The sequence below is a fragment of the Erinaceus europaeus genome, chromosome 4, assembly GCF_950295315.1.
Source record: "Erinaceus europaeus chromosome 4, mEriEur2.1, whole genome shotgun sequence".
NCBI classification, from domain to species: Eukaryota; Metazoa; Chordata; class Mammalia; order Eulipotyphla; family Erinaceidae; genus Erinaceus; species Erinaceus europaeus.
The window spans coordinates 25,704,243-25,732,206 of NC_080165.1; the positions used below are offsets into that span (position 1 = coordinate 25,704,243).

A 27,964-nucleotide genomic window follows, 5' to 3' on the forward strand; every position below is an offset into this window, starting at 1 on the left:
TTTCATTACACTATGCAAACCAGCCCTTACTGAGCTTGATAGTCTCTCTGAAGGAAAAGACAAACGCCTCCTCCCTGCCCCCTCACCTCACAGGCCTCCCTCCAGCATGGCGCCTTCTCCACACTGCCAGGGCCAGCCAGAGTGTGGACCTGTAGGTCTTTCAGGGCCCCTCCACCCGCTGCTGGGAGCAGAGTCTGGGCTGACTTACCTTGTGCTTGGGGCACCTCACCGAGAAGTTCTCCTCATGTAGCAAACAATCTGCAAGACAGAAGGGACTAATCAGATCTGGTAAGAGGGACTGCACTGGCCGCCGCATGGCCACGAGACGCCCTACCTACAGTGACATTCCACAGTACAACATCAGAGATACCTACCCACGAGTGAACTCCAGCACCTCAGCAGGGCAGGGCATCGGGAACTTAAACATTAGCATTTTCAGACAGTTAAAGACACGTGCGCAAAGAATCCAAAGCTAATTAGAGAAGCAGGATACATAAATGTATGACCCTCATTTTTTCGGTAGCATTGGGCCTCACACATGAATGATTTCACTACTCCTGGGTCAACTTTCATTCTTTAAAAAACAAGGGCAACAAAAGGGAAAACAAATAAATATTTAAAAAGTTAAAAAAATTTTAGATAGAGATAGGCAGAGAGACAGCAGAAAAAGGCACCAGAGCACTGTTCTACCACCTGTGGGACCCCCACTGGTGACACAGCATTCTCACATGGTGACAGGGAGCCTCATGCGGTAAGGTGCGGACTCCACCAGATGAACTAGCTACTAGAGCCTAGATCCTGTCTTTTATGAACGTGTTTAGATGCACACAAAAACAAAGGACAAGTGAAATCTACCAAAATCTAACAGTGCCTTACTTTGGGTAGTAAGATCACAGTTGATTTTATTATTTTATTATTTCTGTAATGATGTATTATTATTATAGTTGATAGGAAACTCATCTCCAAAAATGTTATTGTTAGAGTTTCTAACCTGGGCTAAGTCCACCTACAGGACCACGAGAAACCTTCCTTATGAAAATACTCTACACCTGGAAGCAACTTTTCTCCTCTGTGGACAAGAAACCTCCCTTGTGAAAATACTCTACACCTGGAAGCAACTTTTCTCCTCTGTGGAGGGTCCTCACCTCAGAGAGAGGACGAGGTTAGGCCAAAGAGTCCTCCGACACCTTCACTCTACAACCTATGGAGACAGGAGCTACACACTTCATACTAAACACTTCAGAGGAAAGTGAAATCCCACCAGGGGACTACGAAGCCTTGGAGGAAAACGATTCATTCCAGTTCTGAACACGTGATGGCATCTGTGATGACAGCAAGGATACAAACCCACCTCCAGGTGAGTGGAGCTCCACAGCACAAGGCTAGTGACAAAGCAGGGCGAAGAAATCTAATTAATGAGTTCACTGTGCACACCACAGCTCCCGGAGACCGACAGCTGGGTCACTGGTGCAAGATGCGGTGGCAGAATGTTAATAAATATTGATCACACATTCTCAGGGAGCTCCTAGGCACCATGGCGGGAGACAGCCATGGTACTTAGCCTTGTTAAATTTACAATTCAACTCCAGTTTTAGCTGAGGGTCGGATTAGCAGCCTGTACAACTACAGGTTTCAAGTGAAACGGTCAAAAAGCAAGGCGCACACATGGAAACGTTAGAGCTCCTTTTGTGCCCTAAGAAAATCAGCGAAGACCTTTTTGTAGTTTGGCTGAGTGCATGTGCCATCACTTCCTCCCTCTGGGGTCCTTGAATATCTAAGAATGGGCAGCCCCTCTGCTTCCAGAGCAAGTCTCAAGACGCATAGGAACTGCAAGTCCTGCTAGCCTAGCCTAGTCCCCCCAGCATGACAGTAAATGAAATGTGTTAATTTAAAACCCACAAGTACATGGCGTGACCATGGCTCCTGCTGCTCCAATCTGCCAGAGAGCTTATGAACAGCAGGAGACAGACAACTGGAGCTCAGGGGTGCACTTCTTCCTCACCTGGGCGCTGACACAATGCTTGCTGGCGGTGTCTAGTTTGAGCCTCAGAGAAATCACACAGCCCATGTGGGGCTTGGCTATCCTCTTGCCACAAGTGTTTACAGAAATGAGGACAGAGACCAGGGAGTTGGAAGAGGTATCACCAGAAAGAGAGGTAGAAAAGTCCCCTCATATTCACAGAAAACGACCAGTTATGATGAATCATTAGTAAACATACGTCCAAAGTTAAAGAACATATTATCTCCACGTTAAACAGCAAAAAAGAAATAGTTTAAGTATGCATTAATGCCAGGTGCTTCTGGAAATGGGAGTCTCCTAAACCAATCTGCCAGAGACTGTCTGCCTTTGGCAAGGCCTCCCACACAGGAACATGCCAGACAAAAGCCCTGATCCAGGTTGGTTTTTTTTTTGTTTTTTTTTTTTGCCTCAAGGGTTATTGCTGGGGCTTAGTACCTGTACTACAACTCCATCGCTCCTGGAAGCTACTTTTCCCCTTTTGTTGCCCTTATTGTTGTTGTTGTCATTGGAAGGACAGAGAGAAAAGGAGAGAGGAGGGAAAGACAGAGAGGGGAAGAGAAAGACAGACACCTGCAGACTTGCTTCACCACTTGTGAAACGACACCCCCCACCACAGGTGGGAAACTGGGATCCTTATGTCAGTCCTTGCACTTTGTGCTATGTGCACTTAACCCACTGCTCTACTGCTCGCCCCCCCCCCCCCCCATCCAGTCTTGTCTGCCCACCAGCCATTTGGAGCTGGAATCCACATTCCTGGAAGCATCAGAACCAGCTAGAGTCCAAACACAGGAAAGGGCAAAGGAGAGCCTCTTCCTGGCTGCCCTGAAGCATCCCTGCTAGGGGAAGAGTGAGTAGCACACAAGTATACAGTAAGCCCCATTCTGGGGCTGAGAACAGGCATCTGGTCCCGACACAGCCAGCAAACCTGTCTCCTAGTTTGTTTTCTTTGAGCCCCTGACAATATCCCACACTGCCCAGAGGGCCTGGTCAGCATGTCCACACAGCGAAGACAAAGCAAATGGTCTGCTGGATCATCACACAGCTGGCTCAGGTCATCCCACCAGCAAGATGGTTTTTGGCCAAACACCCATACCTCAACAGAGCACTCTGCTTCCATTCTAAGTTTAAGGCAAAGTAGAATTTATTTCACCCCTCACAATAAGCTATTTCAAGCTTAATATTTACACATATAGCAGTATAAAGCCCAGGCTAAGGGTGGTGGTGGGGGGCTCAAGGACAGAGAAAAGAAGGGATGTCTGACATGCTCTGGACCTGCTAAGACCTGCCACTGCTTCCAGTTCACCCGCTCTCTATCTCAGCTACAGCTGCTATTCCTATAGACAGAGTGCAGGTTGAGACACAGGGTCCTGCCAGCCTCATTCTCTGTGGGTCTGAACTGGGGAGTAATAGGGCAGGAACCAGATGCTGCTAGCTGCCCTCTCCAGGGAGAGGCCAGACCACTAGTCAATTTTTCTGACCAAATCCAGGGCTCTGAACCTACCCCCTACTGCAAGATCAAAGTCTGCACTGGAGCAAGCAGCTTTGTAATGCTGCTGCAAGGATGGCTGCAGAAAGTGAAGATTCCCAGCTGTGTTTCTCCACAAGCGGAAAAGAAATAGCCCCTCCAGCAAGACTCTTTGTGTGCAGTGGAAATATTAATGAACTATCTACCAACGCTCTCTTCCCCTTTCCCTCCTTTGGTCTTAATTACTGTGGCTTGTTGCATTAAATCTTTTCTATTCCTTTTTTTTTTTAATACCAGCATTCATGATCTCACTGCTACATTTCCCAACTGGAAGCAAATTCTGTGCCCAGGACATAACAGGAACACAAAACAGCCATGATGCCACAAATGTAGGCTCATCACCAGGTAGGGAAAAGATGCACCAGACACAGAGCTTCACAAAACAAAAATTATGTTTCCATGGAGATGTCCTCAGCAAGCAACGAAAGTTTTTCTTTAGACACCAACAGCTCTTTAAAGGTTTAAGTGGCTGACAGGAAGGCAGAGATGAAAGTGTTAAACCGGTTGTTCCTTACTCCATATAGATGATGGACTCTTAAGTTCAAGGATTTGTTTTTACTTTAATTGGAAGGGAAGTCAATCAATAAAATGCCTTTTCCTGGATGCAAAGACACATCATATGGGGCCTGAATTTCTGAGAATGCGGAGTGGAATAAATGTTAAGGGTTTTACCCAGAGAACAGTGTAAGCTTCTGGGCCATCAAAAAGCCCAGTAAGAGCCGACAAAGTGGCTCACCTGGATAGCTGACAGCTTCACCATGTGTGCAGCCCAGGCTTAATGCTAACCCCCAGCACAGTGAAGGAGGTTTTGGTGCTGTTATTTCTTTCATTCTCTTTGCCTCGTGTGTGTGTGTTGTTGTTGTTGTTGGTGGTGGTGGTGATCCAGGAGCTGTGAAGCCTTGGAGATGACAAAATAAACAAAACCTCTTTGGCTCCAGCTCTCCACACAGAGCATTAAAGTGTACAGTGGCAACTGGGAACTGAAGTCAGAGAGAGGGTCAAGTATCCAGCCCCAGCCTCTGCCAGTCCAGGCAACCATCCTTCCACTGGATACTCTGCCACCACTTTCTGGTCCATTAAGTAACCATTTTACCTGTGTAGGACACACAAGACAGGTTCAGGCAGAGAAAAGTCAGTTACCATGTACTTGCTCATCCTCAGTTGGTAAATGTACTTGCTTCCCTGCTGGTGGTGCAGTGTTTGACAGGCAAGTCCCCATTTGGGAGGGAAAGCACCTGACCTCTCCCATAGAAACTGGTTGTACTGCTGGAGCTTGACAGGAAACACTAAGACTATGCAGCTGGCTACTTAACAGAAGTTTAAAATGAAAATGTAGTCGTCCTCCCTCCCCCGTCGCTACTTGTCATATTTCAAATACACAATGGCTATAAGTTACAGATCTAGAATAGCTTTTTAAAAAATTTTTAAATGTTTATTTATTCCCTTTTGTCAACCTTGTTGTTTTTTTAATTATTGTAGTTATTGTTGTTGTTATTGATGTCATTGTTGGATAGGACAGAGAGAAATGGAGAGAGGAGGGGAAGACAGAGAGGGGGAGAGAAAGACACTTGCAGACCTGCTTCACCGCTTGGGAAGCGACTCCCCTGTAGGTCGGGAGCCGGCGGCTCAAACCATGTAGAATAACTTTATAGTTGCACAGACTATCAAGCATTAGGGCGTAGCCCCTTGAGAAACTATTAGCTGGCTCAGGAGGTGGTAAGGTAGATAAAGTGCTGGACCTACAAACATGAGGTCCCAAGTTGAATCTCTGGCACTGCATGTTCCAGATCAGAGTGGTGTTCTGGCTCCCCCCTTCTATTATTAATAATTAAAATACGCCTTGAAAATAGAGGAACTATCAGGACACACAGGTGGTGATGCTGGGGTGGGGCAGACGGCCTATCTGCCACTTTTGTAATGTCTCTGAATAAAGCCTCAGTGTAGAAGGCCACTTTTTATTCAGCTAGTACCCAGGATAACCAATTCTTACATTAAAATCCACATAAAACTTACAAACTACTGCTAAAAACTTCGATACTTAAACAAAACATTCTGATGTAATTAGTGGCAATATCATTAAGAAAAGGAACTGGTGGGGGTTGGGCGGTAGCACAGCGGGTTAAGCACACGGGTGTGCAGCACAAGGACCGGTGTAAGGATCCCGGTTTGAGCCCCAGCTCCCCACCTGCGGGGGTGGGGGTGGGGGGTCACCTCACAGGCGGTGAAGCAGGTCTGCAGGTGTCTATTTTTCTCTTCCTCCTTCTGTCTTCCCCTCCTCTCTCCATTTCTCTCTGTCCTATCCAACAGCAGTAACAACGATAATAACCATAACGATAAAACAACAATGGCAAAAAAAAGAAAAAGAAAAGCAGGGGAGTCGGGCTGTAGCGCAGTGGGTTAAGCGCAGGTGGTGCAAAGCACAAGGACCGGCATAAGGATCCCAGTTCGAACCCCGGCTCCCCACCTGCAGGGGAGTCGCTTCACAGGCGGTGAAGCAGGTCTGCAGGTGTCTATCTTTCTCTCCTCCTCTCTGTCTTCCCCTCCTCTCTCCATTTCTCTTTGTCCTATCCAACAACGACAACAATAATAACTACAACAATAAAACAACAAGGGCAAAAAAAGGGAATAAATAAATAAAATAAATATTAAAAAAAAAAAAAAAAGCAACTGGCTGGTATTTGGGAGAGAGCAGGACTTAGCAGCTACCTCACAGAATATGCCAGAGCACCACCCAGGGTGAATCACAATGCCGACACACGACAATCAAACACTGGGGCGGGGACAAAGGAACTGGGAAACCCAAACTCCCTGAATTGACAGGTCAGAATCTTCTCATTTCCTACTGAACCTCTGGTCACAGTGTGCTGGGCGCCAAGCTGCCCTTCAGCGCTCGCTCTCTCTGAATTGGACTTTGGCATACCCACTTCCTTCTGTGCCTTTACTGACGTGAAGGCCAGCAGTGAAGCATCCGAACCAGGAGGAGGATGCTCATTGCAGTCTACTCTCAGAACGCTACACCTCTCATCTGCTTCTGTCATCTGCTCAGCCACTCAGATCCAAGTCAAAGCCCACACCCTAGAGATGGGATGGCAGCATGGAGAGACACCTTTCTTCCTCAACACTTGGGAAACACTTAAGAGACAGCAAGCACCATGTTTCTAGCGGGATTCTCGCAGCTTTCCATTTTTCTCTCCTTTCAAAAGCATGATGAGGGCCAGCTAGGTGAAGGTCTTAAACACATCAAATGCTCAAAAAGTAATAGGAAGAGACAGAGGTCACGAGAAAAAAAAGGGGGTTTCCCAGCCTACTGAAGCTCCAGGTCAGTTTGGGTTTTCCAAATTGCCCACAGGACTTGCTAAACAAAAGTCTTCCAACATTTATTATCACATAATGACTGCTCTGATCACTCCAACAGATGCAGAAAAAAACACCTGACAAAAGGCAACACCTCTTCATGACAAAAACATTCAACAAGTTAGGAGAGCAGCCTCTGTTACCTCAAGACTCTCTCTGAAGAACCCACAACTGTCACTGCATTTAATGGATTGGAAGCAAGAAAAAGAACTTTTGTCATGTCTGTTTAACATTGTATTCAAAGTTCTAGCCAAGGCAACTACGCAAGGAGCAAAAGGACTGGAAAGGACACAATTAAATCAGTCACAGACCACAAACAACTTATATATAGAAACGCACTTAAACAAAACAAAACAAAACCCATCAGAAATAGAGACCCAAGAGGTGGCCCAGTGGATAAAGTGCTGGACTCGAGTACAATACCCTGAGTTTAACACCTGGCACTGCATATGCCAGAGTGATGCTCTAGTTCTCGCTTCCCACTAGTTTCATTAAAAAAAGACCAGCAGAATTATTTCATGAGTTGAGCAAAGGGGAAGGATAAAATATTAACACACAAAACCCAACTACATTTCTATTTTTTAAATTATTAAAAGAAATTATTATCTTTATTTGTTGGATAGAAACAGCTAGAAATCAAGAGGGTAGGGAAAGACAGAAAGGGGGCCAGGTGGTAGTGGTTAAGAGCACATGGTGTGAGGCAAAAGGACCACCATAAGGATCCTGGTTTGAACCCCTGGCTCCCCACCTGCAGGTGGGGGGTCACTTCACAAGCAGTGAAGCAGGTCTGCAGGTGTCTATCTTTCTCTCCCCTTTTTCTCTCTTGATTTCTCTCTGTCCTGTCCAATAACAGCAGCAGCAGTAAAAACAGTAACAATGGCAACCAAAGGGGGAAAATGGCCTCTAGAAACAGTGGATTTGCAGGCACTGAGCTCCAATGATAACCCTTGGAGGCTTAAAAAAAGAGAGCGAGCGAGCGAGCGAGCGAGAGACCGAAACCTGCAGCACTGCTTCAACACTTTCAAAGCTTTCCCCTGCCGGTGGGGACCAGAGGCTAGAATTTGGGTCCTTGTGCATTTTAACATGTGCATTCAACCAAGTGTACCACCACCCACCCTCCAACTATATTTCTATATACTCAATAGCTAAAAATAATTATTTCTGGTAGAAAAATAATGACCTGGAAGGTGGCACAGATGTTGGGGACTCAACCATGGAGCCCCAAGTTTGATCCTTAGCATCGGACCTACCAAGTGGTGCTATAGTGCTCTCTCATTAGCCTCTTATTGATATTACCTAAAAATAAGAAAAGAGTAAAATGATTTGGATTCAACAAAAAGTGTGAAATTTATAGTTTAAAAAAGGTCGAAAGAAATTAAAAGACTGACATAAACAGAAAAGATATCAAGTGATCATAAACTGGAAGATATACAGGAAACACATACACGGTTCCCATTTCCTAATTTCTTTTTTTTAAATATGTATTTATTTATTCCCTTTTGTTGCCCTTGTTGTTTTATTGTTGTAGTTATTATTGATGTTGTTGTTGTTGGCTAGGACAGAGAGAAATGGAGAGAGGAAGGGAAGACAGAGGAGGAGAAAAAGACACCTGCAGACCTGCTTCACTGCTTGTGAAGCGACTCCCCTGCAGGTGGGGAGCCGGGGGCTCAAACGGGGATCCTTCTGCCAGTCCTTGTGCTTTGCACTACCTGCGCTAAACCTGCTGCACTACCGCCCAACTTCCCCACATCTCCTATTTCAAACCCAACTAGAAAAGCTATAATCATTAAGAGAGTGTGATACTACAGAGTCTAGATAAAAGCCCATATACTGATTGCTAACTGGTTTCTGACAAAGGTACCAAGATTATTCAATGAGAAAAGAACAGTCCTTTCTGTAAGTGATAATGAGGAAATCTACATGCAAAGATAATGAACTGAATTCTTATTTCATATCACACACAGAATTCAGCCTAACATCTAACTGAGCTATTTTACTAGCCTCTAATAAATAAACCATCAAGAGGAAGATTAGGGACCAGGCCGTGGTGCACCTTCTTCTTCTTCTGTTTTTTTTTTTTTTGCTCCTAGAAGCTATTTTTTCCTTTTGTTGCTCTTGTTGTTTATCGTTGTTATTATTGTTGTTGGATAGTACAGAGAGAAATTGAGAGAGGAGGAGAGGAAGATAGACACCTGCAGACCTGCTTCACTACCTGTGAGGTGACCCCCCCTACAGGTGGGGATCCTTGCCACCGGTCCTTGTGCTTCATACCATGTGTGCTTAACCTTCTGCACTACCACCCGGCCCCTGGTGCGCCTTCTTAAGTACACACATTACAGTGTACAAGGACCCCAGGACCCCGGTCCAATCCCCTGGTCCTTTTCCTTCTCTATCTACCCCCTTTTCTATCCAATAATAAAGTTAACTTTTTTATTTTTTTGTCTCCAGGGTTATTGCTGGGGCTCAGTGCCTGCACCATGAATCCACTGCTCCTGGAGGCCTTTTTTTTTTTTTGTCCCCTTTGTTGCCCTTGTTGTTGTAACCTTGTTGTGGTTATCATTGTTGTTGGATAGGACAGAGAGAAATGGAGAGAGGAGGGGAAGACAGAGAGGGAGAGAGAAAGATAGACACCCGCAGATCTGCCTCACCACTTGTGAATCAATGCCCCTGCAGGTGGGGAGCTGGGGGCTCAAACCAGGATCCTTACGCCAGTCCTTGCGCCTTGCGCCACGTGCGCCTAACCCACTGCACTACTACCACCTGACCCCCAACTTTTTTTTTTTTTAAAGAAAATTTTGAAAAGTCCTTATGAGTTTTGATTAGGCAACTTTTCTTTTTAGAGATTTATTTATTAGTGAGACAGAATCAGAGTATCGCCCTTGTACATGTGGCCCTAGGGGTTGAACTCAGTATCTCATGCTAAGAACTCAACACTATCCACTCTGCCATCTCCAACACATTTTTTAAATTAATTATTTATTGGATAGAGACTGAAACTGAGAGGAAAGGGAGACGATACAGAGATAGGTAGGGGTGGGGCTGGGGGCTTGAACCCGGGTCATTGCACATTGTAATGTGTGTGCTTAACCAAGTAATGTGTGCTTAATTAAGTGTACCAACCCCCCCCCTCCAATAATTTCTTTCTTTCTTTCTTTTTTAAAAGATTTTATTTATTTATTAAAGAGGAAGATTGGAGGAGAAAGAAAGAACCAGATACCACTCTGGTACATGTGCTGCTGGGGATTGAACTCAGGACTTTATGCTTGATAGCCCAATGCCTTATCCATTGTGCCATTTCCTGGACCACACCTAATAACTTCTTAAAAGAAAAAGCAATAACAAAGGAAAAAACAAAAAACAAAACCAGAATCACTGAACTTTATCAAAATTTTAAAAATTGTGCTTAAACTTTTGCATAGAAAAACAACAACAAAACACACACGACCTACCATGCAAACAGAGAGAGACCTCTTACAGAATGGGAGAAGATCTTTATATGACATACATAAATAAAATGAGAAGTTAAAAAAATTTTTTTTTCATTATCTTTGTTTATTTATTGGACAGAGATAGCCAGAAATTGGGAGGGAAGGAGAAGGTAGGGAGGGAGGCAGAGACACACCTGCAACACTGCTTCACTTGTGAAGCTTTCCCCCTGCAGGTGGGGACCGGGAGCTCGAACCTGGGTCCTTGAACATTGTAACGTGCGCTCAACCAGGTGAGCCACCACCCTGGCCCCGAGAAGCTTTAAAAAAGAAGTTAGTGACCAAATATATAACGAGACCACCAAACTTATCAACAAAAAAACAAATTAGCTCATCCAACAATGGGGAGAGGATATGAATAGAATATTTACCAAAGATATCCAAAGGGCCAACAAACATATGGGAAAAAAATGATCCAATTCATTGTCAGAGAAATGCAAATAAAGACAACAATGTGATACCACTTCACTCTTGTGAGAATGTCGTACATCAGGAATGACAGCAGCAACAAATGCTGGCCAGGTTGTTGCTATGCTTCACATTGGTTTGGTCTTGCTCTCCCCCGCCGGGAGATCTGGTTTGGCCCTTGCTAGTTTTCGCGCTACTCCCTTCTCCCCGCCCTCTACCCTATGTACTTCCTGAGTCCTGCCGCAGCTGCTGGAGGAGAAGGATGCAGGACAGATCTGTGTGGTGATTAGTTTAGGAGTCTCTCTCTGCCACCGGAGGAAAAAGACAGGAGAGCACATGTTTGCCCGCTCGTGAATAAAGATTAAACTGCGTTCTCAGCTCAGTCATGTGTCTCTGGTTGTCTCTGTTACCCGCCCGTGAAGCCAGCCCCGAACTAAAACAACACGAGGTTGTGGGGGCAAAGGACCCAGCCTGCACTGCTGGTGGGAACGTAAATTAGTCCAACCCCTGTGAAGGGCAGTCTGGAGAACCCTCAGAAGGCCAGAAATGGACCTACTCTACCCCATGATCCAGCAATTCCTCTCCTGGGGATACAGCTACACAAACAAAAAAAGTTTCTTTGGTTTTTTTTAAAGTAAAGTCAGTCTTTACAATCTACACCCCCACCTTCGTACTCCTCACCATCATCCTTCAGCTAAGCACTGGCTATTAGGAGTATGTTCAGCTAAAGTGTCATAAAACAACCACAAAAGTTAAAAAAAAAAAAAAAGAGAGAGAAAATGGGCTGGGGAGACAGTATAATGGTTATACCAGAAGCTCTGAAGTCCCAGGTTCAATCATGAACACTATACATCCGAGTTGCGCAGTGCTCTGGTGTGTGTCTTTCTCTTTCAATCTCTCACAATAAATCTTTCTTTCTTTTTTTTTTTTTTTTTACACTTCCCAACCTGCCCTGCATTTAAAAAAAAATTTCTTTATTGAGGAATTAATATTTTACATTCAACAGTAAATACAATAGTTTGTACATGCATAACATTCCCCAGTTTCCCATATAACAGTATTTCTAAATCCGTTTTCCTCTTGAAGTTATTTAGAGCTGAGCAGTACTCGTCTTTCTCTCTGTGCCTCATGCTCTCATTAAAAATATTTTTTGGGGAGTCGGGCTGTAGCGCAGTGGGTTAAGCACATGTGGCGCAAAGCACAAGGACCGGCGTAAGGATCCCGGTTCAAGCCCCGGCTCCCCACCTGCAGGGAAGTCGCTTCACAAGCGGTGAAGCAGGTCTGCAGGTGTCTGTCTTTCTCTCCCCCTCTCTGTCTTCCCCTCCTCTCTCCATTTCTCTCTGTCCTATCCAACAACAACAACAACAATAATAAACACAACAATAAAAAAACAACAAGGGCAACAAAAGGGAATAAATAAATAAATAAATAATATATAATTTATTTTTTAATGAAAAAAAAGTGCTTAAGAAAGTAAAGCAATCAAGAAAGTAACAATTTAGAATGGGAGGTATATTTGTATATCATATACCTGATAGTGGGTCTGTGTACAGAAATACAAAGCTATCTTACGCCTCAACAATAAAAAAGGCAAATATCCATCCTAATAAAGGGTAAAGAATTTAAACAGATATTTTTCCAAAGGGAGACATTGTCAACAAGTACACGAAAAAAATCATTAGCTACTATAGATGCTACTTCCCAGCTGCTGAAACTGCTGTTATAAGGGGGGGGGGGTGCCCACTTTGCCATGTACATAAACCAGGTTCAAATCTGGCTCCTACAGCACTGGGGGAAGCTTCAGAGATGTGTCTTTCCCCCTCTGTCTTTCAGCCTCTTTCTCAAAAGGTTGGCCTGGAGTAGTGAAAACCAAGTGATAACCTAACAATGAGTAATGAGCGTCAGGAAGGAGAAAGGGAAACTATAGCCATTAAATGCTATCGGACAGATGTAAGTTGGTTTAGTCACTCTGGGACACAGTCTGACTGTTACTCCAAATATAAGCATGGAGTTACCATATGACCCACTAATTCTATTCCTTGGTCTACATCCAACAGTGGAAGCGCATAGTGGCGCTACTTGTTAATAGTCAAGAAGCATAAACCAACCAAATATTCGTGAACTGACGAGTGATAAAATATGACCATCTTCTTAAAATATTGTTCGGCAATAAAAACGAAGCACTGCTACATGATACAACACGAAAAGCAGAAAAGCAGTATACTAAAGTGAAAAGAAATCAGTCACAAAGACCACACATTCTATGATTTAACTGTCTAGAATAAACAAATCCACAAGGTCAGAAAGTACATTAGTGTTGCTAGGGGTGGGGGGGGGAGGGAGGTGCTTGGGGAGTGGAGTGAACTAATAAGGAGGAATTTCTTTTCTTTCTTTCTTTCTTTCTTTCTTTTTTTTTTTTTTTTACATGAGATAGTGTTTCACAGAAGGAAGGAGAAGAGCAGGTAATAAAAAAATCTTCTAAATTGTATTATGCCAATGGTTGCATAACTGTAGAGTCTATATACCAGTGAAAGGTATACAGGTCAATCATGTGTAAATTATATGAATAAGATTTTTAAAACTTATCTTTATTGGTAATTTAACAGTGCTTTTTTATTATTTATTTTCCTTTTTTGTTGCCCTTGTTTTATTGTTGTTGTAGTTATTATTGTTGTTGATGTTGCTGTTGTTAGATAGGACAGAGAGAAGTGAAGAGAGGAGGGGAAGACAGAGATGGGGAGAGAAAGACAGACACCTGCAAACCTGCTTCACTGCCTGTGAAGCGACTCCCCTACAGGTGGGGAGCTGAACTGGGATCCTCACACCAGTCCTTGTGCTTCGCGCCATGTTGCTTATTAATCCGCTGCACTACCACTTGACCCCCTTATGAGTAAGATTAAAAAATTTTTTTTTAATATTTATTTATTCCCTTTTGTTGCCCTTGTTGTTTTTTATTGTTGTAGTTATTGTTGTTGTCGTTGTTGGATAGGACAGAGAAAAATGGAGAGAGGAGGGGAAGACAGAGAGGGGGAGAGACAGATAGACACTTGCAAACCTGCTTCTGAATCGACTCCCCTGCAGGTGGGGAGCCAGGGGCTCGAACCGGGATCTTTAAAGCCGGTCCTTGGCTTTGCGCCACCTGCGCTTAACCCGCTGCGCTATTGACTTACTCCCGAATATGATTTTTTAGTGTATGTGCTGCCGAAGCGAGCCCGAATAAGATTTTTTAAAAACAATCTTGTACCCATCTTACTACTAGTTTATTCTCTCTATTTCTCTAGAATTTACAAACAGTAGAAGAGTAAAAAAAAAAAAAAAAAAAAAAAAAAAATCAATGTTATACCACCCTGCATTTTAGATGTTCTTGACGTGGGACCATGTCCCTTCTTACCTGCGTCAATGGCACACGGGTAATGGTATCGGAAGGAGCAGCCTTTGTTGTAGCAGCCCAAGGTGGCACCTGCCTCCTGGCAGTGGGAACATTTCTGGAAGAAAGGAAGGAGTCAGTCACATCAGCATCCTGATTCACCACTCTCCTAGCCCTCCTCTCGCCCAGTGGTTAGACTTCAGCACGTCTCTGTGGTGGCAGATGGACTGGTCAATTTTCTAACCACTACATAGCTTTCCAAATGGTAAGGTTTCAAGCCTCATAATGTTCACAAATCAAGTAGGGAAACAGTGGCGTGAGTGGGAAGCACCTGGTTCTACTTCTAGAGTTCTTGTGGTCCATCTGCCCAAATACCTGCCTGGCCAGTCCTCACTCCTGACTCACTTCGCACAGAGCCTACCTGTTTGCTTCTGCTGTGGAAAACTGGAGTAGGAGAAGAAAGGGGGTGGGTTATATTGGAACCTTCTGGAATTAAAAGAAGAATCTGGTGTCTAGTTCTTAACTTCTAAGAAATTGAAATTTTCTACAATACACACTAGGAAACATGCCATACATTCTGGTTAAGTGAGACATTATTCTGTAATTAAGGTGCTACTTCTCAAGTGAGGTACGCTTCTCTCATTCCTCTGAGTACTGCTATGAGCACTCCATCCTGTCTGCATATAAAAAGTACATGTCCTGGGAGTCGGGCGGTGGCACAGTGGGTTAAGCGCACGTGGCATAAAGCACAGGGACCGGCATAAGGATCCCGGTTCGAGCCCCCGGCTCCCCACCTGCAGGGGAGTCGCTTCACGGGCGGTGAAGCAGGTCTGCGGGTGTCTATCTTTCTCTACCCCTCTCTCTCTGTCTTCCCCTCCTCTCTCCATTTCTCTCTGTCCTATCCAACAACAAAGCAACGTCAACAATGGCAATAATAACCGCAATGAGGCTGCAACAACTAGGGCAACAAAAAAGGGGGAAAAAAGGCCTCCAGGAGCGGTGGATTCATGGTGCAGGCACCGAGCCCAGCAATAACCCTGGAGGAAAAAAAAAAAAAAAAGTACATGTCCTGTAGATGAAACCAACCTTGTACCATTCACGCACACCGGCCCCACCGAGGAAGCTAGGCAGCCCCCTGGATGAGACTGATACTTGTTCTCGACTCTCTGAAAAGTGTTTTCTAAGCAGTTATATTTGTGTCCTTGGACATGCCTACACCCTCCTGGGACAAACTGACCACGGTGGCCTTCTCCCCCATACATCCCCCCCCCCAAAGGCAGATCCTTGATTACCAGGGGTCAGTGTGACTGGCAGGGCTACAGCGGCCAGGAGTGTTCTCTCCAGTGGGAGGTGAGCAAACCTGGAGGGTGCCAAGTATGAAGACCCCTGACCCACAGCCGCAGGATCAAGTGCTACTACTGCCGATAATAAAGATAATGCCACAGCCATGAAGGCCAAGTACCCATGTGTCAGGCATCACTGTATGTGACAATGGACCAACCGAGTGAGTACGCCGAGTGAGTATGATTGCAAGTTCACTTGCAGACCAAATGCCCAAGGCACCAGGGAAGGAAATAGTGTGCTCCAGGTCCAAGATGATGCGGGCTGACCCCCCCCTGGCATCCTCAAGAGCTCTGCCTTCCTCTCAGATCAAGATCCTTCTGGGTATCGACAACTATTAAGTATTTATGTGTTCCCAATACCTTTGTCAACAAATAAAAGACAACTTGCTTTAGAGTCAGCAAATAGTCCCAGGCTTTATCTACTTTTGCCAATGCCAAAGAATATCTTCAGAACCAAGGAACCAAGGGCTCAACATCAGCCAGCCAGTGGGAAGGAATGCAGCTGATCTATCAGTGCCTCTGTAGCTATTCCCACTTCACATCTTACAGAAGAGCATGGATCAGCCAGCTGTCCTTACCATCCAAAGGATGCTTCTCAATTAGTGATGTTGACTCAGGGAAGAATGCCCTCCCCCTAAAATAAAATAAAGTAGAATAAAATACATCTGGTAGAAAATCTGCAAAAGTTTTGTATGTGGGGGTGTGTGTAGAAATTTGGTGGTGAATGTGGTTTGGGACTATACCCTTGTAAGCCTATAAGTCATTACTAGATCACTGGTACAAAACAAAACAAAACAGACTTCAGAGAAGGTTTCACCCCTGCTGAAATGGGACAGGGGGCAGGAACAGGCTTCAAGCCGAGCTTCTGAGAAGACAGGGTGGTGAAGTCTGTGGTAAATATTTTATTGCCATGTGGGGACAGTTCTGAAGACAAGCCAATCCACTACACAGCAGCCTGCATCTTCTGCGATACTGCTGAACACTAAATTAACCAATCTTAGGATCTCCCTCAAGTCTTCAGATTTGTCACAGGAGAAGACACTGAAAAAAAATGTGTAACTATTCTAAAGAAGAGATGTATGCGGTCCACTGACATATGAAGAAATGTTCCATTTCATTCATCTTCAGAGAAATGCAAATTACAAAGTACAATGAGGGTGTCGGGAGGTAGCGCAGTGAGTTAAGCGCATGTGGTGGAAAGCATAAGGACCAGCAAGAAGGACCCCGGTTCGAGCCTCCAGCTCCCCACCTGCAGGGGAATTGCTTCACAAGCGGTGAAGCAGGTCTGCAGATGTCTATCTTTCTCTTCCCCCTCTCTGTCTTCCCTTCCTCTCTCCATTTCTCTATGTCCTATCCAACAATGACATCAACAACAACAACAACAATAAAATAAGGGCAATAAAAGGGAATAAATATTAAAAAATTTTAAAAAGTACAATGAGATTTCACATCACATCTGTGAGACTTGCCTATATCAACAAAATAGGAAGTGACAGGTGTTGAGGCAAGTTGTGGAGAAAAACGGACTCTGTTGCACTGTTGGTGGGAATGCAAACTGTTGCTGCACCTTTGGAAAACTGCATGGCAAGTCCTTAAGCAAGTAAAAATGCCTTAGGCATTTGTGCAAAGGACATGAAACACTAATTCAAAGGGATATCTGCAGCCTGTGTTATGGCTGCATATCCACAACAGCCAGAGTGGAAGCAGTCTCAGTAGCCATCAAGAGAAGACTGGATTAATGAAATTGAAACAGTTATCAAAAATCTTCCCCAAAATAAAAGTCCTGGACCAGATTGTTTTACAAATGAATTCTAAAAAACCTTCAGAGAAGAACTAATAGCTCTACTTTTAAAAGTCTTCCAGAAGATTGAAGACACTGGAATACTCCCTGCCAGGTTCTATGAAGCCAACATCACTCTGATACCAAAAGCAGACAGGGACACAACCACAAAAGAAAACTACAGACCAATATCTCTGATGAACATAGATACTAAAATACTGAACCAAATTCTAACCAACCGGATACAGCAGTATATTAAAAAGACTGTTCATCATGACCAAGTGGGGTTTATCCCAGGCATGTAAGGTTGGTTTTATATATGTAAATCAATCAATGTGATCTACCACATTAATAAAAGACCAAAAAACACATGGTCATATCAACAGATGCAGAGAAAGCCTTTGACAAAATACAATATCCCTTTACGATCAAAACACTACAAAAAAAATGGGAATAGATGGAAAATTCCTGAAGATAGTGGAGTCTATATATAGCAAACCTACAGCCAACATCATACTCAATGGTGAAAAACTGGAAGCATTTCCCCTCAGATCAGGTGCTAGACAGGGCTGCCCACTATCACCATTACTATTCAACACAGTGTTGGAAGTTCTTGCCATAGCAATCAGGCAGGAGCAAGGAATTAAAGTGATACAGATTGGAAGAGAAAAAGTCAAATTCTCCCTATTTGCAGTTGACATGATAGTGTACATAGAAAAACCTAAGGAATCCAGCAGGAAGCTTTTGGAAATCATCAGGAAATACAGTAAGGCGTCAGGCTATAAAATTAACATTCAAAAGTCAGTGGCATTCTTCTATGCAAACACTAAGAAGAAATTGAAATCCAGAAATCAATTCCTTTTACTATACCACTAAAAGCAATCAAATATCTAGGAATAAACCTAACCAAAGAAGTGAAAGACTTGTATACTGAAAATTATGAGTCACTAATCAAGGAAACTGAAAAAGACACAAAGAAGTGGAAAGAAATTCCACATTCATGGGTTGGAAGAATTAACATCATCAAAATGAATATACTACCCAGAGCCATCTACAAATTTAATGTTATGCCTATCAAGATCCTAGACACATTTTTTTAGGAGAATAGAACTAATGCTACAAATGTTTATCTGGAACCAGAAAAGACCTAGAATTGCCAAAACAATCTTGAGAAGAAAGAACAGAACCGGAGGCATCACACTCCCAGATCTCAAATTGTATTATAGGGCCACTGTCATCAAAACTGCTTGGTACTGGAACATGAATAGGCACACTGACCAGTGGAATAGAACTGAGAGCCCAGAACTAAGTCCCCACACCTATGGACATCTAATCTTTGACAAAGGGGCCCAGACTATTAAATGGGGAAAGCAGAGTCTCTTCAACAAATGGTGTTGGAATAAATGGGTTGAAACATGCAGAAGAATGAAACTGAACTACTATATTTCACCAAATACAAAAGTAAATTCCAAGTGGATCAAGGACTTGGATGTTAGACCACAAACTATCAGATATTTAGAGGAAAATATTGGCAGAACTCTTTTCTGCATAAATTTTAAAGACATCTTCAATGAAACGAATCCAATTACAAAGAAGACTAAGGCAAGCATAAACCTATAGGATTACATCAAATTAAAAAGCTTCTGCACAGCTAAAAAAAAACTACTACCCAAACCAAGAGACCCCTCACAGAATGGGAGAAGATTTTTACATGCCATACATCAGACAAGAGGCTAATAACCAGAATATATAAAGAACTTGCAAATCTCAACAAGAAGAAAACAAATAACCCCATCCAAAAATGGGGGGGGGGGCATGGACAGAATATTCACCACAGAAGAGATCCAAAAGGCCGAGAAACACATGAAAAAATGCTCCAAGTCTCTGATTGTCAGAGAAATGCAAATAAAGACAACAATAAGATACCACTTCACTCCTGTGAGAATGTCATACATCAGAAAAGGTAACAGCAGCAAATGCTGGAGAGGGTGTGGGGTCAAAGGAACCCTCCTGCACTGTTGGTGGGAATGTAAATTGGCCCAACCTCTGTGGACAGCAGTCTGGAGAACTCTCAGAAGGCTAGAAATGGACCTACCCTATGATCCTGCAATTCGTCTCCTGGGGATATATCCTAAGGAAACCAACACACCCATCTAAAAAGATCTGTGTACACATATGTTCTTGGCAGCACAATTTGTAATAGCCAAAACCTGGAAGCAACCCAGGTGTCCAACAACAGATGAGTGGCTGAGCAAGCTGTGGTATATATATATACTATGGAATAGTACTCAGCTATAAAAAACGGTGACTTCACCATTTTCAGCCGATCTTGGATGGACCTTGAAAAATTCATGTTAAGTAAATTAAGTCAGAAACAGAAGGATGAATATGGGATGATCTCACTCTCAGGCAGAAGTTGAAAAACAAGATCAGAAAAGAAAACACAAGTAGAACCTGAACTGGAATTGGCGTATTGCACCAAAGTAAAAGACTCTGGGGTGGGTGGGTGGGGAGAATACAGGTCCAAGAAGGATGACAGAGGACCTAGTGGGGGTTGTATTGTTATATGGAAAACTGGGAATGTTATGCATGTACAAACTATTGTATTTATTGTCGAATGTAAAACATTAATTCCCCAATAAAGAAATTAAAAAGAGAGAGAGAGATGACTGGATTAGAAAAATAAAGAGTTGTAGGGGCTGGGTGGTAGCGCAGTGGGTTAAGCGCATATGGTGCGAAGTGCAAGGACTGGAATAAGGATCCTGGTTCCAGCCCCGTGCCCACCACCTGCTAGGGGTTGCTTCACAAGTGGTGAAGCAGGTCTGCAGTTGTCTATCTTTTTCTCCTCTTCATCTCTGTTTATCTCTGTCCAATCCAACAATGCCAACAATAACAGCAACAACGATAAACAATAAGGGCAACAAAAGGAGAAAAATAGCCTCCAGGAGCAGTGGATTCGTAATGTAGGCACTGAGCCTCAGTTGTTACCCTGGGGCTTAAGAAAAAGTTGTGAGATATGTATTCCATGGAATACTACTCTGCATCAAACAAGATAATTGTGTCCTTTGGAATAAAATAGAGGAAACTGGAGGTGACTGTGACTAGCAAAATAAGAACTGAGAGACAACTATCGAACTGTTTCACTGGTATGTGGAATCCAGATTGAAGCTCATGAACTTGCAAAAATCAGAAACAGTAGAAGTAACCAAATTGTCTGGGAGAATTTGTGAGAACTATGGTGGTTATCACTGGGAGGGTGAGGGCCACAGAGTGTTGGTGGTGGGTGTGGTGTGAAACTATGCCCCGTAATCTTACAAACCAATACTAATCTCCCTCTCTCTCTCTCTCTCTCTCTCTCTCTCTCTCACTCTCTCTCTCACACACACACTCTTACTTGGAGCGGGGTTTTTTTTTTCTTCTTAATTTAGTACACTGAACTGACAAATAATCTGAATAATCTGGAGCTGGTAGAATGGCTCTGCTTTGCCATGTGTGTGACCCAGATTTGAGCCCAGCCACCACTACCTCTCTGTCTCAGAAGGAATGAGAGAGAAAGAAAGAAAAGAGAGACAAGAGACAGTTCCATTGGTCCATACCATATGCAAGAGTTTTGAGAAAAGACTCCAAAGACAGTTTTGGGGGCTGGAGAGGGACTGTTCAATAGGCAGGGTGTAAGCCTTACCCGTTAGAGCCCTGCCATGACATGGGAGGTACTATGGCACTAGAGGAAGTTCTAGTCTCTCCCTCTCTGTCTCTTTCTCAATGAAAAAGGAGCCTGGAGTGATGATACTGTGTATGTGCAAGGTTCTGACTAACACACACACACACACACACACACACACACACACACACACACAGTAATAATAATAATAATGGTACTTTAGCTCAGTGGCTTGCAAAGCATGATCCTTGGCTCAGCAGCATTAGCACTACCTAGGAACTTATTAGTAATGCAAATTATTGTGTTTGTGGGAAGAGAGTGAAATAAGCCACATCAGAAATCTCTCTTCATCTAGACAACTGCATGGGCAGAATCTTTTCAATCTAAGTGTTCTGGTACTCAGAGTCTACTTAGAGTTTATAGAGGAAGACTTGGATGATAAAGCACAGAAGTACAGCTAACCTGGGTCAATTTCACCTCTTAGCAAAGTAGCAGCCACCCCACCCCCCACGCACACACACCCTGGCAGGCAGTGGTACTCATGAATCTGGAGTATCCTGTACAGTTTGAGTGAGAAAACCAGAGCCGGCCAAAAGTATCCTATTTTTCAACACCAGGGATCTCTGTTCTGACTTCTGTTTCTAAACAAAGATGCAACAAAGAGTCCTATTGCCAAGGTTGTTACAATTCCCTTCCTCCTCTAGCTGAAATGACTCCCTATGTGGGAAAATCAGAAATACCTGTATTCCTTGGTAAAAACCTGAGAAGACCTGAGGTTTATACCTCAGGCTGATCCTTGACAGAGAGACAGAAAGCAACATGTGAAACAAATGAACTAACAAAAAATAACAACTAAGTAAGCCCAGCGGAAAGCAGATGAACTTTCACATTACTGGGTTCAGCAAAACACTTGTTTTTTTTTTTAAATATTGGAGACAGGCAGAGAGAGTGAGAGATCACTGCACCCACGCTGCACACAAGGCAGAGCAAGACACTATCCAAGTGAGCTGTTTTGCTGACCCACATTACTGGATTTAAATGTCCAGAGTTCATAAAAAACAACAACAGCAACAACAAAAACCAGAATGCAAAGTCAAACAAAATAAAAAACAAAAACAGCCAAGTATGGCCCAGTCAAAAGAAAAATAAATCAGCAACAACAAGGGCAACAAAAAGGGAAAAATAGCCTCTAGGAGCAGTGGATTCCTAGTGCTGGCACTGACCCTGGAGGCAAAAAGGAAAAGAAATCAGCAGGACCTATCTCTAAAAAAGGCCTAATGGGTAGTATACTCTACAGAGACTTTAAAATAACTTTCTTAAGGATGTACACACAAAAATAAACAAAATTTAAAAAGCTACAGAGAAATGTGGAGAAAGTCAAAAGACAGAGTAAACACATGAAAATATCAGCAATGAAAAGCCTGATAACTAAAAGTAAAAGTCACCAGGAAGTGGTATAGCAGGCTGAAGGCTAGACTGACATGCACAAGTTCCCAAGTTCAAACACTGGCACCGTGATAACATGTCATTAACAAACAAAACATTAAAAATAAAGTTATGCTCAGAAATCACGCAGATGTGAAAATACTGCTCAGAAAACTGTATTTTGTATAATTTTTTTTCAGGTTGGAATCCAATCTCTTTATTTTCAGTGTCCCCTCTCTATATCCCCCCACCCTCATCTATAGAAAAAGCCCAAGCCTGGGAATTTTGTATAATTTTAATTGTTGAATTCTATATCTAAACTTCAGTAAAATTTTAAAGTTAAAATAAATTCATTGAAGAGATTTGAAGGCAGATTTAAGAAGGCAGTAGAAGCAATGCACTTGAAGATGAGATAGACTCCAGAGCTGGGTGGTAGTGCAGTGGGTTAAGCACACATGGTGCAAAGTGCGTAAGGATCCCACTTTGAACCCGACTCCCCACCTGTAGGGAGTCGCTTCACAGAGGGTGAAGCAAGTCTATAGGTGCCTATCTTTCTCTCCCATCTTTCCATCCTCTCTCTTGATTTCTCTGTCCTATCCAACAACAATGACACCAATAACAATAATAATAACAAAAGATAAACAACAAGGGCCACAAAAGGAAAAAAACAGCCTCTAGGAGCAGTAGATTCATAGTGCAGCCACTGAGCCCCAGCAATAACCTTGGGGGCAAAAACAAAACAAAACAAACAAACAAACAAACAAACCAAAAAGACCGATCAAGTTAAAGGAAAGAAGTTGAGGAAACTGAAATTTAAGGAGCCTGCGGAAATCCATCAAAGCATCACATGGGAGTGCAAGGAAGAGAAGAGGGCAGACTGCATTGGGAGAAATAATGGCAGACAGGGGAGACAGCATGATGGTTATGCAAACAGATTTTCATGCTTGAGGCCCCAAAGTCCCAGGTTCAATTCCCTGCTCCACCACAAACCAGAGCTGAGCAGTGCTCTGGTTAAAAAAAAAAAAAAAAAAGAAAGAAAGAAAAGAAAAGAAATAATGGCAGATAACTTTCCAAATTTACTTAAAGATATGAAAATATAAACATTCAAGATTAAGGAACTCCAAATAAAATAAACTGAGTAACTCATACTGAGAAATATTATAATCAACTTACAAATGACAAAAACAGAATGTCTAATGATAAGAATAGAATTGTCAGGTGTAGGCGAATCTTAAAATTATCTTCAGATTTTTTCACCATAAAGTTCTGCGGCCAGAAGTCAATCAACTAAGAACTCTTTATCTACAGAACTGGCAGTGGAGCATCTGATTAATGAGCAAACACATTATCAAGTAAAACAAGGACTGGGTTCAAGCCTACAGTGTTCTCACCTGCAGTGTTACAGGTCTCTAGCTCCACCTTCCCTCTCAATTACTGTCACTATCCAATAAATAAAACACTCTAAGAAGCCAATTTTAAAGTAAATAAGTTAATTAACTTTGTATCTGGTAAAAAAAGTGCTCCTAGGAGTGAGGGAGAATTAAAGTGCTCAATAAAGGTTAATACATAAGCAAGTAATGACAATAAACAAGCATCACTATAACAATGCTTTATGACAGCATTTTTTGTTTTTATATGACTTAAAAGATGAATTATTTAAAAAAATATTTTATTTATTTGTTCACGAGAAAGACAGGGAGGGAGAGAGAACCAGACATCACTCTGACATATGTGCTGCTGGAGACTGAACTCAAGACCTCATGCTTGAAAGTCCAGTGCTTTATCCACTGTGCCACCTTCCTGGACCACAGGATAGGTTTTTGTTTTTCCTACAAGAGCACTGCTCAGCTCTGGCTTATGGTGATGTGGGGAACCTGGGGCTTTGGAGCCTCAGACATGAATCTGTTTCTATAACCATTATGCTATTTATCCCCACCCTGATAAATTACTTTTTAAAAAATATCACTTACGAGAGAGAGAGAGAGAGAGAGAGAGAGGAGAGAGGAGAGAGGAGAGAAGAGAGAGAGAGAGAGAGAGAATGAGACCCCATAGCTCTGATCAGCCCTGGCTTATGGTGGTGCTGGGCACTGAACCTGGGATTTCAGAGCCTCAGGCATGAAAATCTTTTTGCATAACCACTATGCTGTCTCCCCAGCCCAAGAGATCATATGAAAGAGTTTTCAAGACAGAGACAATCCAAAGCACCACACTGGCACATGTGGTACTGACTGAGCCAGAAACCTAGCCTAGTTCTGATGCATTACTGATTAAGTTATTTCTCCAGTCAGAGACCAATGAATTTAAGGAAAAACAAGTGCATAAAAGCTAAAATTACTGTAACACTGGTTTGTTTACATTATTAAAGGGAATAACACATTTAAAAAAACATTGGGGTCGGGCGGTGGCGCAGTGGGTTAAGCGCACATGGCGCAAAGCTCAAGGACCGGCGTAAGGAGCCCCCGGCTCCCCACCTGCAGGGGAGTCGCTTCACAGGCGGTGAAGCAGGTCTGCAGGTGTCTATCTTTCTCTCCCCCTCTGTCTTCCCCTCCTCTCTCCATTTCTCTCTGTCCTATCCAACAACGAACAATATCAACAATGGTAATAATAATAACCACAACGAGGCTACAACAACAAGGACAACAAAAGGGGGAAAAATGGCCTCCAGGAGCGGTGGATTCATGGTGCAGGCACCGAGCCCAGCAATAACCCTGGAGGAAAAAAAAATTAGTTGGGCAGCGGAGATGACATAATGATTATACAAAAGGCTTTCACACTTAAGACATCAAAGGTCTCAGGTTCAATCCCCAGTACCACCATAAACTAGAGCTGAGCAGTGTTCTAGTAAGACAAAAACAAACAAAAATATCTGTTTGGGACACATGATGTAGAAAGATATAATCTGTGATATCAACAACTCAAATTCAAATTAAGAGCATTGTTATATTAGGGTGTTAAATGTAACCCCTGTCACAATTACAAAGAAAGTAACTGTAGAAAGTAGACAAAAGGGGCTGGGGAGATAGCATAACGGTTATGCAACAGACTCTTATGCGTGAGGCTCCAAAGCCCCGAGTTTAATTCCCAGCACACCATAAGCCAGAACTGAGTAGTGTTCCGGTACGGTACATCTCTCTAGGTGTATCTTTCTCTCTCGTTAAAATAAATAAAATATGGGGGCAGGGTCGTGGTGCACCTGGCTGAGAGCACATGTTACAACGCGCAAAGACTGAGCTCCCAGTCCCCACCTGCAGGAGAAAAGCTTTGAAGCAGTGGTGCAGGTATCTCTGTCTCTCTTCCCCTCTATCTCCCCCCTCTCGATTTCTGACTATCTTCATCCAATAAAAATAATAAAAATTAAAATAAAAAAAAATGTTAGATTTAAAAAAATAATAAAATGATTTTTAAACAGACAAAAGGAGGGCTGGGGAGACAGTACAATGGCTATACAAAAGACTTTAGTGCCTGAGGCTTTGAGGTCCAAGATTCAACCCCCAGCACCACCATAAACCAGAATCGAGCAATGTTCTGGTCTCTCTATATCTTTCGTTCTATATTTCTCTCCTTAAAAAGTTAATAAATAAAATATCTATAAAGGATATGAACTTTCTCATTTCTCAGCAAACTCAAATATTCCACAACAAACATCAACAAAACACAAGAGACAGTAATGTAGGTATTGAGAAAAGTATATAGAAATAAAAAGACAAGGGGGCGGGGTGGTAGCGTGGCCAGTTAAGCACAGGTAGCACAAAGTGCAAGGACTGGCACAAGGATCCAGGTTCGAGCCCCCAGCTCCCCACCTACAGGGGAGTTACTTCATGGGCGGTGAAGCAAGTCTGCTGGTGTCTATCTTTCTCTCTCTCTCCCTGTCTTCCCCTCCTCTCTCCATTTCTCTGTTCTATCGAATAACAACATCATCAATGACAACAATAATAATCACACAACAATAATAAAAACAAGGGCAACAAAAGGGAAAAAAATAGCCTCCAGGAGCAGAGGATTCATGATGCAGGCACTGAGTCCTAGCAATAACCCTGGAGGCCAAAATAAATAAATTAATTAATTAAAAAAAAAGAGAAGTGCTTACTTACAAAAGAATGAAGAGAGTTATACAGTAATCAAGAGAACAGAAGATGTTCTACTAGTTAATCAGATGAAACAGACTACATTAAAAGGTTACAAGAGACAAAGAAGGCTATTAAAGACTAAAGCATAAAGATAATAACAATCAAAGGGTGTTAGTGGTATAGTGGTGAGCATAGCTGCCTTCCAAGATAATAACAATTATAGGGTGAGGAGATGATAATAATTATGCTAAAAGACTTTATGCCCAAGACTCCAAAGTCCCAGGTTCAATCCCCTATATCATCGTAAACTAGAGCTAAGCTTAACAATGTCCCACTGCTTGCTAAGTTTCTTCCCTGCAGATGGGTACTGAGGATTTGAACCTAGGTCCCTGCTTATGGTGAGCCAACAACCAGCCTTTCACTCACCCTTTTCTCTCTCTCCTTTAAACTTTATTTTTATTTTTTTTTATTAGATAGAGACAGAGAGAAATTGAGAGGAAGGGGCAATAGAGATGGAGAGAGACATCTGCAGCCCTGCTTCACCACTCGTGAAGCTTCCCCCCTGCAGGTGGGGACCAGGAGCTTGAACCCGGTTCCTTGAGCACTACAGTGTGTGCACCACCACCTGGCCCCTTTTCTCTCTTTTTTTTTTTAACCAGTGCACTGATCAGCTCTGGCTTTCAGTAGTACAAGGGGACTGAACCTCAGGCATGAGTCTCTGCATAATCATTATGCTATCTGCCCCTCACCCCCCCCCTCTATTATTGGATAGACACAGAAATAGAGAAGGGGGGAGACAGAGAGGGAAGGAGATAGACACCTGCAGACCTATTTCACCACTTAGGAGGCTTTCCCCCTGCAGGTAGGGACCAGGGGCTTGAACCCAGGTTCTTGTGCACTGTGAGTGGCCACTTAACCAGGTGCACCACTGCATGGTCCCTTCTGACTTTTTTTTTTTTTTTTAACCAGAGCACTGCTCAACTCTGACTTATGGTGGGGCGGGGGATTGAACTTGGGACTTTGAAGCTTCAGGCATGAGTCTCTTTGCATCACCATAATGCTATCTATCTCCACCCTTCTGACTCATTCTTAATTAGGCAAATTCTGTCATCAGGAGATAACTGACCCTGAAACTAAAAGGGATGTTGGGTCTGTTTTCCAGGTGTTTTTCTAATGAAGAAATAAGACTTAGAGGTAAAATAACCTGATGAAAGTCTCATAACTACAAGTAGCGTGGCCCAGAATGCCGGTCTTTATTCTAATGAATCTTAAATTCAATATTAATATCACACCAGGATACTTCACTATCTCATTATCTGGAAAGTACTTCAACCTATGTGTCAGAAACCAAAGACAGAATTAAAAAACCTTTTAACTATCATACTTTACATATATATTTTTTATTTATTTCCTTTTGTTGCCCTTGTTATTGTTGTTGTTGTCGGTGCTAGACAGGACAGAGAGAAATGGAGAGAGGAGGGGAAGACAGAGAGGGGGAGAGAAAGACAGACACCTGCATGTGGGGAGCC

General features: G+C 43.0%; 1 protein-coding gene across 4 annotated transcripts in view; it reads right to left on the bottom strand.

The window, feature by feature from the left end:
• The window catches only part of TCF20 (transcription factor 20), a 177,406-nt gene that overhangs the window by 9,563 nt on the left and 139,879 nt on the right, over positions 1 to 27,964 (bottom strand). For all 4 annotated transcript variants that reach the window (XM_060189069.1, XM_060189070.1, XM_060189067.1 and 1 more), the window contains 2 exons: positions 14,184 to 14,277; positions 209 to 258 (listed from right to left, as the gene is read on the bottom strand). In XM_060189069.1, coding sequence (XP_060045052.1) covers positions 209 to 258; positions 14,184 to 14,277 — 144 coding nt within the window. The remainder of the gene's footprint in view (positions 1 to 208; positions 259 to 14,183; positions 14,278 to 27,964) is intronic.